Below are 17,626 nucleotides of genomic sequence, written 5' to 3' on the forward strand. Positions count from 1 at the left end.
GGCTCACGGTTTCGTTTCTCAGTGGAAAGTCTGAGGGGGTTGATTCCCAGCAGCATTACCCTCCATCTCTGTGGTGGCGCTCCCCTTGTTTATTTCCTCAGTCCTGGGTGTCCCCGCCGACCCCCCCTTCCCCCCCCCTCCTATTTATTCCTCTTTCTGGGGACCTTCTGCGGTTCTCTTCAAGCCATTTCTGCCTGGACCTACTGCTCACCCACCTCTAAGCTGCCACTCCAGTCCCAAAATTAAAATTGGAGCTGCCACTCCAGTCCACTTTCTTCCTGGCAAAGCCCTTCCCTTGGTACTCATCTCCCCCCTAAATCCCTTAACCTCCTAGGACTTCCACTTAGCATCAGTCCTGCCTCCCTACTCATCCCTCAGTTTTGGGGATAATGCAGACATAAAAGAGGGTAGGTCTGGGGAAGGGCACCCCATGTCCCAGGAAAAGAAAAGCTGCATGATATCGAAGCCTTCACTATATACTACTGACGATAAGAGGTGGAGACTGTATCGGACACTTTACATACAGTAACTCATGAAACCTAACATCTCCCATTGTAGAGATGAAGGAACTGAGGCAGGCTCAAAAATTAATTGGCCAAGGTCAGTTAGGGAGAGTGAAGCCAAAAGGTGTGTATGTCTGTCTGTCTGTGACTGTAGTCCTGACCCTGTGTGTTACAGGTGTCCCCTTGAAGAATGGTGTGGTCAAGGAGTCACACACACTCCCTCCTCCAGTTCAGAGCCCTGTGTACTCAGCAGCTTCTCCCAATCAAGAGGTTTTGCTCTAACGGGGCAAGGGTGACATGGAGAAATGCAGAAATCCTGCAACAGAGAGCAAACTCAAGAAAAACCGAGACAGAACCAGGGAAGGAAGTCTGGCTGACAGAGGGGAACTCTAGCTCCCCACCCCACCCAGCCTGAGGAACCCAGCCCAGAGAGGTGGAACACAGGGCACCAAGAACTTGCACCACACCTGGGAGCCACAAGAGCCCTGGACTTCTCCCCTGCCGGACCAAGTGCTCACTTCCTCAGTGCCAAGTGGAGGACACATCTATCTGACGCCCAACAGCTCTCACTTCTGGTCCCAGGAGGCTGAGACCCAGGCCTCCCAGCCCTCTCCCACTTCAGGGGCGGGACTTCCTGTTTCTGAAGCTGCTTCTTTGCCTGGTTCAGCACAACAGAGCTAGTAGCTTTCCACTGGGCTCAGCAGTGTCTAGACCTGGTTTGGGCTACCAGGGAAGTGTGTGTGTTCTGTTGGGGAGGTACATTCACAAGACTCCAAAACCAGGAAAGAAGTTAGTTCTCAAAGAAGCTGTGCCCTCCGTGTCCACCCCTGGAGTGCTGATCTTGTTTTCTTGAGTGGTGGGTGGTAGGAGGGTACAGCTGTTTTTTTTTTTTTATAGAAGAAAAGGGTCCTGATGGAATGTGATGTCAGCCACCCTCCTCCCTCTGCCCCGGGAAAGGAGGAGACAGGTTAAAAACAGAAGCGCGACCGTTTCTTTATTAAATTATACAAAAAGGGGAGGGGAGGGGGGCAGCTGTGGGGCTCGGCCCCAACCCTGGCCCCACCCCGGCCTGGCGCTGTCTGAGAGGAGGGGATCTGAGGGAGACCCAGGGATCAGGCAGGGTAGGGATGGACAGGACATGAGGCTGGGATGCAGATGTGAGGAGGAAGAGGCTACCAGAGGGAATGGGGAGAGAGGAGGAGAGTAAAGACAGGGAAAGGAGCAATTAGGGACCAGCTGGGGAGCTCAGATGGAGCAGGTCGGGAGGTGGAACAATGGCAGAGTAAGGATGGAAGGGGCAGTGTCTGGAGAGGCGGACATGAGAAAGGCTGGGGGCAAAGAGGGTGGCAGCTCTGGTGCAGTGTCCAGAGCCAGGAGCCAGGTGAAGAGTGGCTGCACTCGTCTGTTCCCACTCCCACCTCCAGGCCCTTGAGGGGCCTCCCACCCCCAGCCCAACTGCAGGGGGGCTCATGCCGATGCCCCATTTTCTGTCTTCTGCCGCTTGGGATCCGCTTCATCCTGTGGAGGGAGAGTTGGGGTAGCTGCAAAATGGGAGCAGGACCTCCCTCTGTCCCTGCCCTGCTCCAGCCCGCCCACCACAGGGATCCAGGTCCAAGTCCAAAGGGCTCCCAGCCCCTGTTGCATCCCTGACAGCCCCTCAGGCCCCACAACCCAGCCCAAACCTCCTCTTCAGCAGCTCTCTTCAGCGCGGGCCCTTCGTCGTCATCTTCTTCTTCTTCCTCATCTGAGGAGCCAGAAACGGGTCATTGGGGAAGGGCAGGAAGCTCTGGCACAGACCCCCTGCTTCAGGTCTTCAAACCCACCCTGACTCTTCCCTTACACCCTGCCTCCCCCGCCCCTCCCCACCTTCTTCTTCCCCTTCATCTTCCTCCTCTCCATCCTCGGCAGTTTCTTCTTCTTCCTCCTCGGCTCCGTTCTCCTCTTCCTGCGGGAAGCCGGAGAAGGAGCGGGGTCAGGCGGGGTCAGGGGGCACGGGGAGGGCCTCCTGAGGGGCGGGGCGGGTGGGCGGGGCCAGAGCCCAGGCAGGACCCGCCCCCAGGTAAGTGGAAGGTGGGAGAGGGGCTCCGAGTCTCCAGCGCCAGCACCCGCCCGCACCCGCACCGGTCCCCTCCACACCTCCACCACTTCTTTCTTTCGCTCTTTCCGGCTTGCCTTCTCCTCCACCTTCTCTTTTTTCTCCTTCAGGTCCTGCAAGAGAGAAAGAGGTCACCTTCCTGGCACCACAAACGAGCTGCAGCTGGCCCGTCACCCCATCTCCCTCCCTCGCCCCGTTCTCCCTCAGCAGTGAGCCTAGAGGAGTGAAGGAGTTGGCCAGAGGCAGAACGGAGGCCCCAGGGCCCGTAAGGCCACAAAGGGGCTGGGACCTTCCCCAAGACTCAAGGGAGGAGCAAAAGTGATGAAGACAGAGGAATGGACAGCCAAGGTAACTCTTCATCACTCCCACCAAGTTCTCCAAAACCTCACGGGCTGAAGAGTTCAGCTCAGCAAAGCAAATCCCCTCCATCTGCTCTGCCGCCCCGATGCCCCACCCCCTCTTGAGGTCCCTCCGCCTTCCTGGCCTGTCCCCTCCCGCCTTCCTGGCCTGTCCCCTCCCGCTGCCTGCCCTGCTCTGCCTTTTGTCTACCTCTGGGGCTTTTTCCTGAGTACTCACTCTCCTGGGCATCCCTCCCAGCTTCCCCCTCAGCCTCAAATGCCTTTGTTTCTCCGCCCGTGGATCCCCCTACTCCTCAGGCTCCTACTTGGCCAAAAACGCCAACATGATGCACATCTACTCCAAACCAGTTCAGTAGTTTCTTCCTCCCTACATCCTCTCCCCTGACCCTGCCATGCGCACACTGGTGTGGTACAAGGGTAGAAGTAACCCTCTCCAGGGGCGGTATCGGTAAAGGAGGATAAAGGAAACATGGAAGGGAGAGGGTATTGGACATTGTAGATAGAGAAAACAAGGTCTGTATCTGGGGTGGGATGAGAATGCAGATGGAGCAGATACCTGTGTGGAGGACCTTCCCTCCACTGCCCCCCTCCCTCTCCACCCCAGGAGCCCAGCAGACACACCTGTGATGTCCTATTCTGACATGGCAGATGGAGATGCTCATGGGTCCCTCCTCTCTGGACATCACACCAGCCCTTCCAGTTTAGATTCCAGTCCTCTTCCCACCCACCCCACCCCAAAAGCCCATGGCAGGCACCAGATCAACTGTGGATGTCCCTGTGTGATCTGATCTGGTGTTGGCGTACAACTCTGTGTATCTGATACCATGTGGATGAAGTTTTCGGTGCGAGTAGATCACCCTGGAGGGTGTGTCCTTTCTGGGCAAGGGGTTGGTTATAGAATGGTTGACCTGGAGGAACACTTGATTCCCTCTTTCCTTTAAGAGGAACACAGAACACAGGACCCTCTCACTACAGCTAGGTTTCCTCATGCCCCTTCCCTGTCCTCATTTCTTTGCCACATGGTTGATATGGCATTTCTGCTACCCGGTGGGCTTTCCCCTGCATTCTGGGCCTGGAGAACCAGGGGGGCTAGTCAGCTTCTCTCTGGGGGCCCCAGCACCAGGTCTGTGCTGCCCTGGCCTGAGTTTCCCATCTGGGCTGCTAGAGAGAGGGAGGGAGGGAGGGGAAATTATGGGAATGGGGGGAAGGGAGGCTACCAGAGACCAAAGTCCAAGGGGCCGGGCCCTCGCCTCCCCTGTCCTGTCCTGTCCTTCTGGTCACTGTCCTTCCATGATCCCTTTTCCAGGAGGGTATGTGACCTAGGTCTTGTGCTAAGCAGCTCTCTGGCCTCATTTACTCAACACAGGCACACACACTGCCACAGGCTGACACCGATTCACACACACAGCTACAGAGGAGCGCCCATGAGATCCCGAGACACATGGCCTGGGTGTTTGGGCATTCTGACACACACTCTTGAGACAGCACAAGAGCACAGTGGAGCCACTCGGTACTCACAAAGCAGCAACATGGCTCCAGAAACATCTACGTCTCCACATGCACACATGTAACTGACACGGGCAGTCCCACACACTCGCTGGATTTCAGACATACAAAGACACCTACTCAGTGAAGTCACATGCCATTGCACAGCCCATCGGAGGGCCACACCGCACACCTTGTCAGCTCTCACACGTAGCCCCTCTGCCACTGCCTTTAATCCCACTAGTTACCCCCACTCACATTTCGTGGGGCCTCTAGGAGACCTCTGTGACCTCCTCAACAACCGACCCCCCCCCAAAGTCGGGCTCCCAGCCCCCAAACGCTGGCCGAATTAATTTCCCAAAGCGACACTCAGCAGGTTCCCTAGGGAAATTAGAGGAAGGCTGGAAGAGAAGCAAGGGCAAAGGGATGGAGCCAGGGAAGGGAGCTGATGAGAGCAAGGACGGCTCGATGCAGTGCCATGCAACGCGAGCTTCGGCTTTCTCGAAGGCTATTCCCGCTCCACCCCCCCTTCCGATTTTTAGGAATCCAAGACTCTTTTAAGTGTGTGTGGTTGGGGGTGGGAGGAAGGGGAGAGGCTGTAGGGGGCTATGGAGAGAAAAAAGAGCTGAAGGCCAGTGGGGGAAGAAATGGTTCTAACGGAAGGAAAGGAGAGGAGAAAAGAGGCAGTGGCCGTCCGAGGAGAGAGGCGAGAGGCGAGAGGCGGCCGGGCCTCGAGGGGAGGGGCCCGGGAGCAGCAGCCTCCCGGGAGAGTCCTGTTTACTCTGGAGAATCTCAAACCGCTTAGCAGAGGAAAGGTGAGGTCAGAATGGAAAGGGAGACGGGGACACGGGGCGCGGACAGGGCGGGCGGGGGAGGGGCGCGGCAAAGTGAGCTGCGGCGCGCTCCGACGGGAAGCGGACGGGGTAGAGGCGCGCGAGCCGGGGCCGGGGCCGGAGCCGGAGCCGCAGCCGGAGCCCGAGCCGGAGCCCGAGAGGGGTGGGGACGGCGGCGGGGGCCGGGCGCGGGCCGGGCGGCGAGGCCGGGGCCGCGGCGCGCGGCGCTCGGGAAGCTAGAGGGCGCTGGCGGGAGCCGCGCGGAGCGGGGTAGGCAGCGCCGGGCAGGGGAGAGGGGGGAGGGCGGAGCAGGGTCCGCCGGGACCCGGCGCCGGGGCAGCGTGGGGCCGTCGGGGGCGGCGTGGGGCCCGGGGCCGCGCGGAGCCCGGGGGTCGCGCCGGGTCCCGGCCGCCGCCGTCCCCGCCCGTACCTTGGCGCTCAACTCGGCCGCTGCCTCCACGCTCTTCTCCGACATGGTGCCGGGGCCGGGGCCGGGGCCGGGGCCGGGGCTGGCGGGGAGCCGGGGTCCCGGGGCCGGGACGGAGGGGCCCTGGACGGCGGAGGGGGGCCGCGGCCGGAACCTGGCGCGGTGGCGGCGGCGGCGGCGGCAGCGGCAGCGGCGGCCGCTCAGCAGGCTGGGTCTCTGGAAGAGGCGGCAGAGGCGCGCGGGGTGGGGCGGGGGTGGGTCTGGAGCGGAGACCCGCAGGGCTGCGGCCGTCCGGAGGGCGGGCGGAAGGGCGGTGCGGGCGGTGGCCGGCGCGCTCCGGCCGCGGTCGCTCGGTCCTCGGCTCGCCGCCCCCGCACAGCAGAGCTGCCGCCGACCAGCCGCTGCCGCCCCCGGGCAGGGAACCCGCTTATAAAGGCGGCGCTGCCCGACGGGAGGGGCTTCCCAGGGGTGGGGCTGGCGGGAGCGGGGAGGAGAGGAGAGGGGAGGGGGATGAAAGCGGAGGTTGGCGAGGTGGGGATAGGAGGATGAAAGCGAGGGGAGGGAGCGCGCGAGAGGCGGGAGGGAGGACAGGACCAGGAGGGGGATATGGAGAGACTGACGGTCGCGGAGAAAGGAGTGGGGCGAGGAGGTGGGAAGGGGTGGGGTTCCTGCGGGGAGGGACCTCTCCGAATCCCGACCTACCGCCTGCCAAAGTGGAGTCTGTCTTTTGGGGGCGGACTGGAGGGATGGCCAGAATCCTACTGACCCTACCCCCCCCACACACCCCCAAGAAACCCTGAGATTTCGCCAAGGGATGGGGTGGGAGAAGCAGATGGAAAGACCGGGCAGGTATCTGAGAAACCAAAAGCTTAAAGAAGAGGAAGAGGGTGGCGGAGCTTCTTCCACATCACGCTGGCTTTCCCCTCCCGTCTTGCATCTCCTTTCTCTCGGTGGCCCTGAGAGGGGATGGGAGGGCCAAGCGGGCAGCCCACCCTCGGTCCTGCCCGAGGCTGACTTTGGTGAACCCTGCTGGGTTCCTCCCTTCCTGGATCTTTCGGAGAGATCTGGAGAAGTCAGAGGCCCTTCGGGCTCTTTCCTTCTTCCTCCATCCTGGACCGCTCTTATTCGCCCATCTCATCTCACTCATCTTTGCCTGGTCTTTCTTTTTCTCCTCATACCTGCTCATTCATCTGTACCCAGACCCCTCTGTCACAACCATTTGTCCCTTACATCTCTTGTTCATCTGCTGTCTCTTCTCCCTTCCATCTCTGACCTTGTTCTCCCTTCTCCCATACCAACTTCCTCTGTCCTCTGAGTCTGTCACCTGGCCCTGTACCTTTCACTGGTTTCCCCCAACTCCTCTTCAGGTTCCTGACTGATCTTCTACATTTTCCCTCTCTTTGCTTTTCTCTTTCCTCTGCTGCCATCTTCCCCAGCCTTTCTGGATTCTATCTGCCTCCTTTGCAAGGGGTTCAGGCCTGGAGTTCCGACCTCACTCCATCCCACTCATCCTCAGTTATCTGTGGATCATCTTGAGAAGTTTAGGGGTTTCAGGAGCTGGGTGTATTAACAGGAAGGTGGATGGGAGTGGAAGACTGGGGTTTGGAAAAAGATCTCTTTGGTGTGTGTGCACTCCCATATTTGTATATCACTGTCCTTAAAATTATTTATTTATTTATTTATTCATGAGAGAGACAGAGAGAGGCAGACATGGGCAGAGGGAGAAGCAGGCTCCCTACAGGAAGCCTGATGTGGGACTCCATCCCAGGACCCCAGGATCATGCTCAACCACTGAGCCACCCAGGCGCCCTATCATCCTTTTTATCATTTTCATTTTCTTAATAAGAAAGACACTCTGATCAATCATCATCATTTGGTATCTGAGTGCTTAAATATACCCTCTTTTGGCCCTATGGTGTGCACACCTCCCAATTTCTCTTTCTGACTCTTCCCATCAGTTTCTCAGTCCCCATCTCCTCAAAAATCTTGGAGCCCCACCCAGGTTTCTCCTAGCTGGACTCTGAACATCTTTCTCTGAGATCTTTCCATCTCTATCTCAATGTTTCTCTGACTCACTCCGTGATGTCCTTAGCAATCTCTGACCCTTTCCATCTCCGTACTCTCCTGCTTCATTTCTCTCCCTCTCCCCTCTCCTTTACCCCCCCCCCCCCCCAGTCTCCCTGTCTGGCTCCCTCCTGTCAGTCTCTTTCCTCTCCCTCCCACCCTCCTTTCCTCTTCCCCTACTCTACCTCCGAGCCCCGCCTGCCGTCTCGGACACCCTGCTGGGCTCTTACCCTGTTGCCCTGGTAACCGCCCCCCACTCCGGTCACCTCCACTCCCTTCCCCCCCTCCAATCACCGCCGCGGACAACCTCCATCCACCTTCCTCCTATTTTTCCTGAGAGCCAATAGAAACCCTGTTGCCAGGTGGAATGCTCATTTGAATCAGCCAATCCAGGAGTCTAACTACTTGCCCTGCCTTATATGGGGATTTGAGGAGGGCCACTCCCCCCAATCCAGCCCCACAGGGGACAAGCCGGTCCACTGTGCTTTCTCCCCGCCCTGGAAAGAGGCTGGGACCCTCCCAGTTACCCTTGTATAAGGCCTGGCCTCCCATTTCCCTAACTGGGACCACCAGGGTCAGTGTGGGGAGAGGGGCCGGGCTGTGGGCTGAGCCTCCGGGCTGGGGGTGGGAATGAGGTGTGATTAGGAAGGGGAGGCGGAGGGAGCCGGGAATTTTGCCCAGGGAGGGGTGTCTGGGAGCGGAGGCAGCTGCAGTGGAAAATTCCAGGGAGATGGAGAGGCAGAGAATGGGAATCCTGCCCCAAGGCCCAAGGGAGTGCCTTGAGAATCTAAGAGTTTGGACACCAGGGTCCCCGGAGACCACAGGAAAAAGATCCAGGAAACAGAAGGCTTGGATCTAATTCCCTTCCTCCATGAGAGAAGCATCTCTTCTCCTTTCCCGCCTGACTGGACAGCAGACCGGGTCTCCTGAAGTCTTGGCTTCCTGAGAAAGAAGCTAGAAGTGGAACTTGGGATGAATTTGAAGCAAGTGGGATGCTGAAAGCCTAACCCCATACTCTTGAGGGTTAGTCTCTGGGCCTCTGGGGCCAGTGGGGTAACATGATGCTAGCTCGTTTTTTTTGTTTGTTTGTTTTGTTTTTTTTTTTTTTTTTTTTACTTCTTTACAGAGAACTGTTTCTGAGACCTTGTAGAGGCTTGCCTGTTCCTAGAGTTCCATTCCTCCTCAGTCCAACTGAGAATTCTCCCAGTAGTTGAATGGGGAAAGCTGGTGCTTCTTACACATTTTCTGGAGGTGGGGAAAAGGAAGCCAGGTGAGAACAAAGGAGGCATGAGCCCCCAAGGGAAACCGTGGCTTCTGGCCTGACCTCCTAGAAATTTCCTTCACTCCCGTGTGGAAGGTGTTCAATTCTAATTACTGCCATCTCATCTTAAGTGAATTCTTCTTTATCTCCAGCTTCCGGAGGAGCTTTTGCAGCTTGCCTATTTATCTGATAAGTGCTAGGGAAGGCCTAGTGATCCCTGAAGCCCATGGGACAGCAGAAGCCTGAAAGTTGAACCTCCCTGCTCCTCACTGTACTTTTGTAGCCCCTTTCCACTTCCAGTATAACTTATTTTCTCTTCCTCATTTTTCCTTTTTTTTTTTCTTTTTTAATCTTTTCAAAACTCAAGTCAGTGGACTTGAGAGTTGAGGGACCCCTAGAGAGAGGTCTAAACCCACCCAAGTTTGATCATGTTTGAGTTGGTTGCCTGCAGGAATGTTCCTTAAGAAAGCCTCTTCATAACACATCCATCAGGGGTCACATTGTACACATCCTCACCACATTCCATGCACTTTTAAGTAGAGGTGAGCTTTTTTTCATGCTAAGCTTTCTTTTTGCCCCTTTACCAAGCTTGAACTCTTGGACTTCAACAAACAGGGAGCTCTTCCTCTGTGCCAGACACAGTGCTATGTTACAGAGACATAGCTGAAAGAGAGATGATCCCTGCCCTTAAGGAATAGGTGGAGACAGCTCAAAGTACAGCCTAAAAAGAGACATGTATCTAGCACTCTTTCCACCAGGCAGCACACTGTCTCCACCATACACTTTTCTAGAAAGCCTCCAAGATCTCTCCTGATTTCGCAAATCCTTATCCATTGTTCCCAACTCCCAACAGCCTCCCTTGGTTCCTCCACCCTTACTGATTGTCTCCTCTTGTGCCTAATACCTAGCAAGATGCCAGGCACCAAAGAGGAAGAGCTCAATAAATCATTGACTTCCTACCTCTGACACACCATGGTGGACTCATTCTCAGTGCCCTGTCAACCTTCTTTCTTTGAGTAGGCCAGGAAAACACTTGCTTGTCTCTCTGACTTGGGATCTTCTAACTAGTGATGTCCTGGTGGCCACTGTCTTTTATGCTATCATCATCACAACCAGACGTACGTATGGCTTGCCTACTTCCCCATGAATCTTCTCCCCAACGAAAAGAATTGGTTTTGCCATCCTACATCTCCTCCAGATTTGCTGATTGGCTTTATAATTCTCCATGCCCTCTTCCTGACCTCCTTCACTTTTAGATGAAGCATAGCTGCCACTGCCCAACCCTCTACTGCCCTCCTTTCAATTTCTCCTCCATGTGCACTCTTCAGAAAGCCTTCACAGGCCTTCAGAAAAGTCTGGAAGGAAGATCACATTTATAGGTGTTTTCTGGCTCTCTCCAATAGCACTTATTGTGATGATAGAAATATTCTATATCCACACTTTTCGTACAGTGGCCATTGGCCACGTGTGGTTACTGAACACTTGAAATGTGGCTAAGACACTGCATTTTTTAATGTTATTCAATTTTAATTAAATTTAAATAGCTACAAAAAAATAAATTTAAATAGCTACATGTGGCTACTGGCCACCATATTGGACAGCACCGCTTTAGACCTCACCATAAACTGTCTCTTCTTTTTCCACATTCTTACCTTTCTCCATCCCCTTTGTTCTTCTTTTTTTTATTTTTTTTAAGATTTTATTTATTCATTCATGAGAGACACACAGAGAGAGAGGCAGAGACACAGGCAGAGGGAGAAGCAGGCTCCGGACGTGGGACTCGATTCCGGGTCTCCAGGATCAGGCCCTGGGCTGAAGGCGGCGCTAAACCGCTGAGCCACCCGGGCTGCCCCATCCCCCGTGTTCTGCAGGTAGAATGGCAAGAGCAACTCTGGCTGCTGTGAAGGTCACGTGGGCCAGTGTTGTCCAGTACTTTACCATAGGTGCGAGTCTGTTCAGGGTTTCCAAAGTTTTACAGATTAAACAGACTCTGTGGCTGAGGCAGAGAACAGAAAGTAGAAATATAAAGTCTAGAGGAGAGGCTACCAGGAGTGCCAGCTAGATACTCATTTTGCTCAGAGGGTAAAAGCCTGCAGTAACCAAGAGAAGGCAATGACAGTGTTGCCTGAATCCTTCCCAGTGACTCCAGTCTCCAAGGTCCTGTCCTTACTTTTCACACTCTCCCTTAGCGGTTCCACATGGATTTGCCTGGTTTTCAGCGCCATTGCCAGGAGAAACCTCCAACACCAATACTCTCAAACCTCTATCTCTAGGCCTGGGACTCCTTCCCTGCTGGTCATCAATCCCTGGATCCCCTGGGACTCCTCAAACCCCACATGACCCAGATGAGATTCTCTCACTTTCTAGTTCAGGAAATGGTACTGTCCTCCACCCATTCATTCCTGCCAGGGGGTCATCCAAGACCACCTTTTCTATCCCTCCCCAGCTCCTCTACATTTGACTTTCTAAAGATTCCTTGAGTGTTCCCCTTCTCTCCAAACTCAAGCCCTGTCTCTGCTCCAGGGGTCAACTTCACTTGCTGACTTTAAATTCACGAGGGCTTTCTTTCTTATTTCCTTTTCTTTTTTTATTTGAGAAACAGAACACAAGCAGGAGGAGGGACAGAGGGAAAAGGAGAAGCAGACCCCTCGCTGAGCAGAGAGCCAGATGTGGGATGTGATCCCAGGGTCCGGGGATCATGACCTGAGATAAAGGCAGACCCTCAACCAACTGAGCCACTCAGGCGTCCCTTCATGACAGTTTTCACCCATGATTTAAGAATTTTTGTATCGGGGGATCCCTGGGTGGCGCAGCAGTTTGGCGCCTGCCTTTGGCCTGGGGCGCGATCCTGGAGACCCGGGATCAAATCCCACGTCGGGTTCCCGGTGCATGGAGCCTGCTTCTCCCTCTGCCTATGTCTCTGCCTCTCTCTCTCTCTCTCTCTGTGACTATCATAAATAAATAAATAAAAAGAATTTTTGTATCGGAACACCTGGGTGGCTCAGCAGTTGAGCATCTGCCTTCAGCTCAGGTGGTGATCGTGGGGTCCTGGGATTGAGTCCTGCATCAGGATCCCCACAGGGAGCCTACTTCTCCCTCTGCCTCTGCCTCTCTCTGTGTGTCTCTCATGAATAATTTTTTTTAATTAAAAAAAAAAGAATTTTTGTATCTTCAGCACTTATCTCTCTACCTGGTATATTGTAGAAGCTCAAAAATGTTTCCGGAAATGCATAAGCTGACTTTCTTCCTAAAATACAAATAGACTAAAAACTAAACTAAATATAATATAAATAGACTATTGTCATTTCTCTACATAAAATTTTTTTTTAAGATTTTATTTATTTAAAAAAAAAAGATTTTATTTATTTAAAAAAATTATTTATTTATTAGAGAGAGAGAGAGAGAGAGAGCACATGTGCAGGGGCAGAGGGAAAGGGAAAAGCACTCTCCTGCTGAGCAGGGAGCCCAATGCGGGGCTGGATCCCAGGTCTGTCACACAGGTAGCACAAACTTTGATCCTTAATGTCCATGTTCTACACAATGTGTTCTGCCTCTTTCTGGATGTTTTCTTGAAAAGATCAGACAATAAGAAGTTCTTAAAACTTAAAACTTCCCATTCTAATGCAGACTACTTACATTAGCATATCCACTCAAGGTGGTCTAACAACTACTATAATGTGATCAAACTGCGCATGGAATTCACTTATTTCTACATCTCCTCCTACTTGAGGTAGGTAACTGCTAAAGTAAGACTGAGTCAGTTATCCTGTGTAGCCACATCTATCTTACAGCTAGACACAATTTCGATATATTCTCAAACCCCTACTTGTATGTTCTCAGTACAGTGTGGCAGGAAGAATGATCATTTCTTTCTCATTTCAGGTGCCCAGATCAAAAAATCTGAGTCCTTCTTGACTCTTCTTCCTCACACTGCATCCATCCATCAGCACATTCTGTTAGTTCTGTCTTCAAAATATATCTACAATCTGACCACTCCTCTTCTGCTGCTTTTTTTTTTTTTTTTTTAAGATTTTTAATTTACTTATTCACAAGAGATACAGAGAGAGGCAGAGACATAGGCAGAGGGAGAAGCAGGCTCTATGCAAGGAGCCGGATGCGGGACTGGATTCTGGGACTCAGGGATCACACCTTGGGCCAAAGGCAGAGGCCCAACTGCTGAGCACCCAGGCATCTCTCCTCTGCTGTTTCCAATCTACTTTAAGGCACCAGAGGGGGCCCCTGGCTGGCTCAGCGCTTGAGCACGTGCCTTTGGCTCAGGACATGATCCTGGGGTCCTGGGATTGATTGAGTCCTGCATTGGGCTCCCCACAGGGAGCCTGCTTCTCCCTCTTCCTCTGTCTCTACATCTCTGTGTCTCTTATGAAATAAAATCTTTTTTTTTTTTTAGATGTTATTTACTCATGAGAGACACAGAGAGAGGCAGAGACAGAGGCAGAGGGATAAGCAGGCTCCCTGTGGGGAGCCCAATGCAGGACTCAATCCCAGGACCCCAGGATCACGTCCTGAGCTGAAGGCACATGCTCAACCGCTGTGCCACCAGGGCATCCCGAAATGAAATCTTAAAAAAAATATAAGTAAGGTGCCACAGGGTCTCACCTGGACTATGGCAACAGCATGCCAATAGATCTTTGTTTCTGCTGTTGTCCCCCCAATCGTCTATTCTTCATCCAACGGCCAGAATGATCCTTTTGTTGGTCTTACAAAGTCCCACGTGATCTGGCTTCCTTCTTTGTGACTTTGTCTCTTATTACTGCTCTTCCTTTCGTTCACATCAGTTTAGACACATTGAACACACTAAACATACTTCTGCCTCAGGGCCTTTGTACTTATTGTTTTCTCTATCCAGAATGCTCTCACCTCAGCTTTTCTGAGCTTATTAGTTCTCCTCTTCAATGTAATCTTATCAGTGACGACTTCCCTCATCATCCTAAAAAGCAATCACCACTTCTCAACTATTTACCTATTACTCTATTCCTCTTTCTACCTTGCTTTATTTTTCTCTATGTCACTACTGTATCTCCAGAGCCAGGATTATTACCTGACACATAGTAGGCATTCAATAAATATTTGTTGAGTGGATATGGATATGAAAACAAGCTGAAAAGTTGATTTTTAAAAATCCTCAAGTCACTTTTTTAAGATTTTATTTATTTATTCATGAAAGACACAGAGAGAGAGAGACATCGGCAGAGGGAGAAGCAGGGTCCCTGCGGGGAGCTCGATGTGGAACTGGATCCCAGGACCCCAGGATCACGACCTGAGCCGAAGGCAGCATCTCAACCACTGAGCCACCCAGGTGCCCTTCAAGTCACTTTTTAATCTTACTTACCTGGTGTCCGCAGTAAAGCTCACTCTAAGGGTACCTTAGCACTAATTTTCAGGCTTTTCCTCTCTTCCCCTATACCTATGCCCATTTACATACACACATACACTCAGTCACACCCATTCACTTTGGCTCAGGCAGGAAATCCAGTCTCCCCTAACTCACACATCATTTTGCCCCTTCTTCATGCCGTTCCAATATCCAACTATCCTGGGAATGCCCTAAATGTGTGACCTCACATCTAAAGAGGGTTCATCTCACCTGCACCCCGATGTTTATAGCAGCAATGTCCACAATAGCCAAACTATGGAAGGAGCCTCAGTGTCCATCGAAAGATGAATAAAGAAGATGTGGTCTACGTATACAATGGAATATTCCTCAGCCATTAGAAACGACAAATACCCACCATTTGCTTCGACATGGATGGAACTGGAGGGTATTATGCTGAGTGAAATAAGTCAATCGGAGAAGGATAAACATTATATGGTCTCATTCATTTGGGGAATATAAAAAATAGTGAAAGGGAATAAAGGGGAAAGGAGAAAAAATGAGTGGAAATATCAGAAAGGGAGACAGAACATGAAAGACTCCTAACTCTGGGAAACGAACTAGGAGTGGTGGAAGGGGAGGTGGGCAGGGGGGTGGGGGTGACTGGGTGGCGGGCACTGAGGGGGGCACTTGATGGGATGAGCACTGGGAGTTATTCTATATGTTGGCAAATTGAACACCAATAAAAAATAAATTTATAAAAAAAAAATAAAAGAGGGTTCATCTTCTGGCCCAGCTCTACTCTCACAAGGACTTTCTGACTTTGGCTCCATCAGATAGAGCAGTGAACACGTAAGAAACACATTGTTCCTCTTCCTTCCCCAAATCCTATCCTCCTTGTGTTAAACCTCACTCCTGGCAGGGCTCACTCGCCATCCTACATCTTCTCATATACGGGACACTCCAGTGACTGAGAAATTTTTGTTCTTCAGAGTTCACCGGACAAGGAAGGAAAGAAGGAAGAACGGGAGAGAGAGACAGGAAATGGAAGGGACGGAAGGCAAGAGAGAAAGGGAGACAGACACAAACTCTGGTTGTGAGGGACATAAAGGTTACTCGTAAAATTATATTCCTTCCATTTTTGGAGTGGATGGTTGACTTTGTGCTATGTCTCTGGGGACTCTGAAAATGAGCTCTTGCACTTCCTTCTTCATCCCCACCCAGTCAAGAATTTCTTTTTAACCTCAGACAAAGCCCAGGTTTGGAGCTTTCCCTTCTAGTTCGAAGCTAAGCTGTAATTTGTAAATTCTCCTAGGACAGGTAATACACTGATTTAAAATCAGGCAAAGGTAAATATGACTGGTATCTGATTCTTTGGTTTTCCAAGGAAGAGAAGAAAGGCTTCTAGGGGGCAGCCCCGGGATGGCTCAGTGATTTAGCGCTGCCTTCAGCCGAGGGCGTGATCCTGGAGACCCAGAATCGAGTCCTGCATCGGGCTCCCTGCATGGAGCCTGCTTCTCCCTCTGCCTGTCTCTCTGCCTCTCTCTCTCTCTCTATGTCTATCATGAATAAATAATAAATAAAATCTTAAAAAAAATAAAATAAAGGTTTCTAGGTCCCTAAAAGCAGTAGGTAGACAGCACCAGGCAATGGAAAAAGAAAAAAGGAGGAGGCCAGAAGCTGAGTTTTATCTCCTACCCAATTTGGTGAAGGTTGGACATAATGGAATGAGAAGGGAGAAGCTGGAAGGTGAGGAATCACACTTAGTTGAGTCTGGGCCACAGAACTCTGAGAGAAAACCTGATCACATGTCAACTGCCTTAGAGGCAAAAGGAAAAGGGGCAGATGCAGAGTGGAATGTCCAGAGATAAAGGATCTGGAGAAAAAATTTAAAAGACTTGACTAAGTCTCTTCCCCCAGAAATATCAACGAAAAGCAAATTTTCTTTTATCCTGTCTTTATCTTTCTTTGGTTTTGCCAGCCCGGCAGCTTCCAAATTATCACTGTTCCCCTCTGTCTCCACTATTGTTTTTCCCTCACTAATAATGATCGCGTCCAAAGAAACCTGAGAAGCCCTGCTCCCGGTACCTTTTCCTGAGTCACCTGGGACCCCCGTCCTCCTTCACCCCTAGGGAAGTATTGGGAACAAGTCTTTGGCATTGTTGGGCTCCACAGAGCGCTAATATGGCTAGCAGCCAGAGTTAAGAACCAGGGAGAGCTAGAGTTTGGATGAGTCTGGTTTAAAGTCCATCGTAGACCGTCCAAATTCTCCTGACACCCTGGGGGAGGGCCCTTCTCTCCAGTTGGGCCAGATTTTATGCAAGACATTTAGTATGTCAAAGTTTCAGTCTTTGGCCCTGGCCTTCTGGGTCTGATTCCAGCTCCGCCCCTGGGTGATCCTGGTTAACGGAGCTCTGCGCCCCTTCCTTCTCCCAAACTTTAGACCCTCGACCCACCTACCTGACTAGAGGCAGGAAAGATCAGAGCGGGACTGGGAGCTCCTGGGAACACAGCAGTGAGAGAAAAGCAAGGGGAGAAACCGGCATTCCACGAAACGATTTCAGAACGACAACCTTTGCCCAGGCCGACCCTGCGCGCGGAGGACCGAGGGTCCGGGAGCAGGGCCAACGGCAGCTCCCGAAGCCCCGCCGTTCCAGACCGGCCGAGGAGCGCCACCTGGCGGCCGGCCCGCCCACCCCGCATTCTCTCCCGCCCGCCGAGTTCTGGAAGCCGGAGCCAGACAGGGGCCGAGCGGTCACCTCCCCTGCGACGTCAGCCCGAGGGCCCCGCCCCTGCTTGGAACTCGCCTCCCCCCGACAGGACTGGCCGCGGCGCCTCCCCCGCGAGGCGGCTGCCCTGCCTCCCTCCCGGGCCGAACGCCGCCGGGGGGGAAAATCTGCTTAATATTCCCCCCAGGATCCGCCCCACGTCGTCGCCCGCGGGGAGCCGCCCCTCCCCCCGGCACCTGCCCCCGGGCTCTTCCTTCCCCGCAGGGAACGTGCCGCACCGCCCCGTCCCGCCCCGAGCCTCACGAGGCGGGGCGCCCCGCTCTTCCCCGCACCCCCACGGGGCGCCTCCTCCTGGCCACAGGGCCCGAGTCCAGCTGGGGATGAGGCCCCCTCCCCTAGACCCGAGGACCCCGCCGCCCGAGCGGCCCCGGCCCCAGCCCCAGCCCCAGCCCCAGCCCCAGCCCCAGCCCCAGCCCCTCGCTCGCCGGTGGGCGGAGCTCCGCGGGCCCGGCCCCGGGGCGGGCCGTCCCCCCGTGAC

The 17,626-nt window shown here is 53.3% G+C and overlaps 1 protein-coding gene and 1 long non-coding RNA gene across 3 annotated transcripts; one reads left to right on the top strand and one right to left on the bottom strand.

The window, feature by feature from the left end:
• Positions 1-1,471: 1,471 nt before the first annotated feature.
• PTMS (parathymosin) lies at positions 1,472-17,077 on the bottom strand. 2 transcript variants are annotated; one of them, XM_072797450.1, is made up of 5 exons: positions 16,820-17,077; positions 2,640-2,711; positions 2,370-2,448; positions 2,186-2,247; positions 1,472-2,021 (listed from the first exon to the last, which is right to left on the bottom strand). In XM_072797450.1, exons 1-5 carry the CDS (start codon positions 17,060-17,062, stop codon positions 1,971-1,973), a joined length of 507 nt encoding a protein of 168 aa, XP_072653551.1. In that variant the 5' UTR covers positions 17,063-17,077; the 3' UTR covers positions 1,472-1,970. The 2 variants fall into 2 exon arrangements, with proteins under 2 accessions (XP_072653551.1, XP_072653550.1); XM_072797449.1 differs by lacking the exon at positions 16,820-17,077 and adding an exon at positions 5,706-5,868.
• On the top strand, positions 6,319-17,530 carry LOC140616727 (uncharacterized). Its single transcript, XR_012017105.1, has 3 exons — positions 6,319-8,789; positions 14,213-14,344; positions 15,352-17,530. It is a non-coding gene; the product is annotated as an uncharacterized lncRNA (long non-coding RNA).
• The last annotated feature ends 96 nt before the right edge of the window (positions 17,531-17,626 follow it).

Source organism: Canis lupus, chromosome 25 (assembly GCF_048164855.1).
Source record: "Canis lupus baileyi chromosome 25, mCanLup2.hap1, whole genome shotgun sequence".
Lineage (NCBI taxonomy): Eukaryota > Metazoa > Chordata > Mammalia > Carnivora > Canidae > Canis > Canis lupus.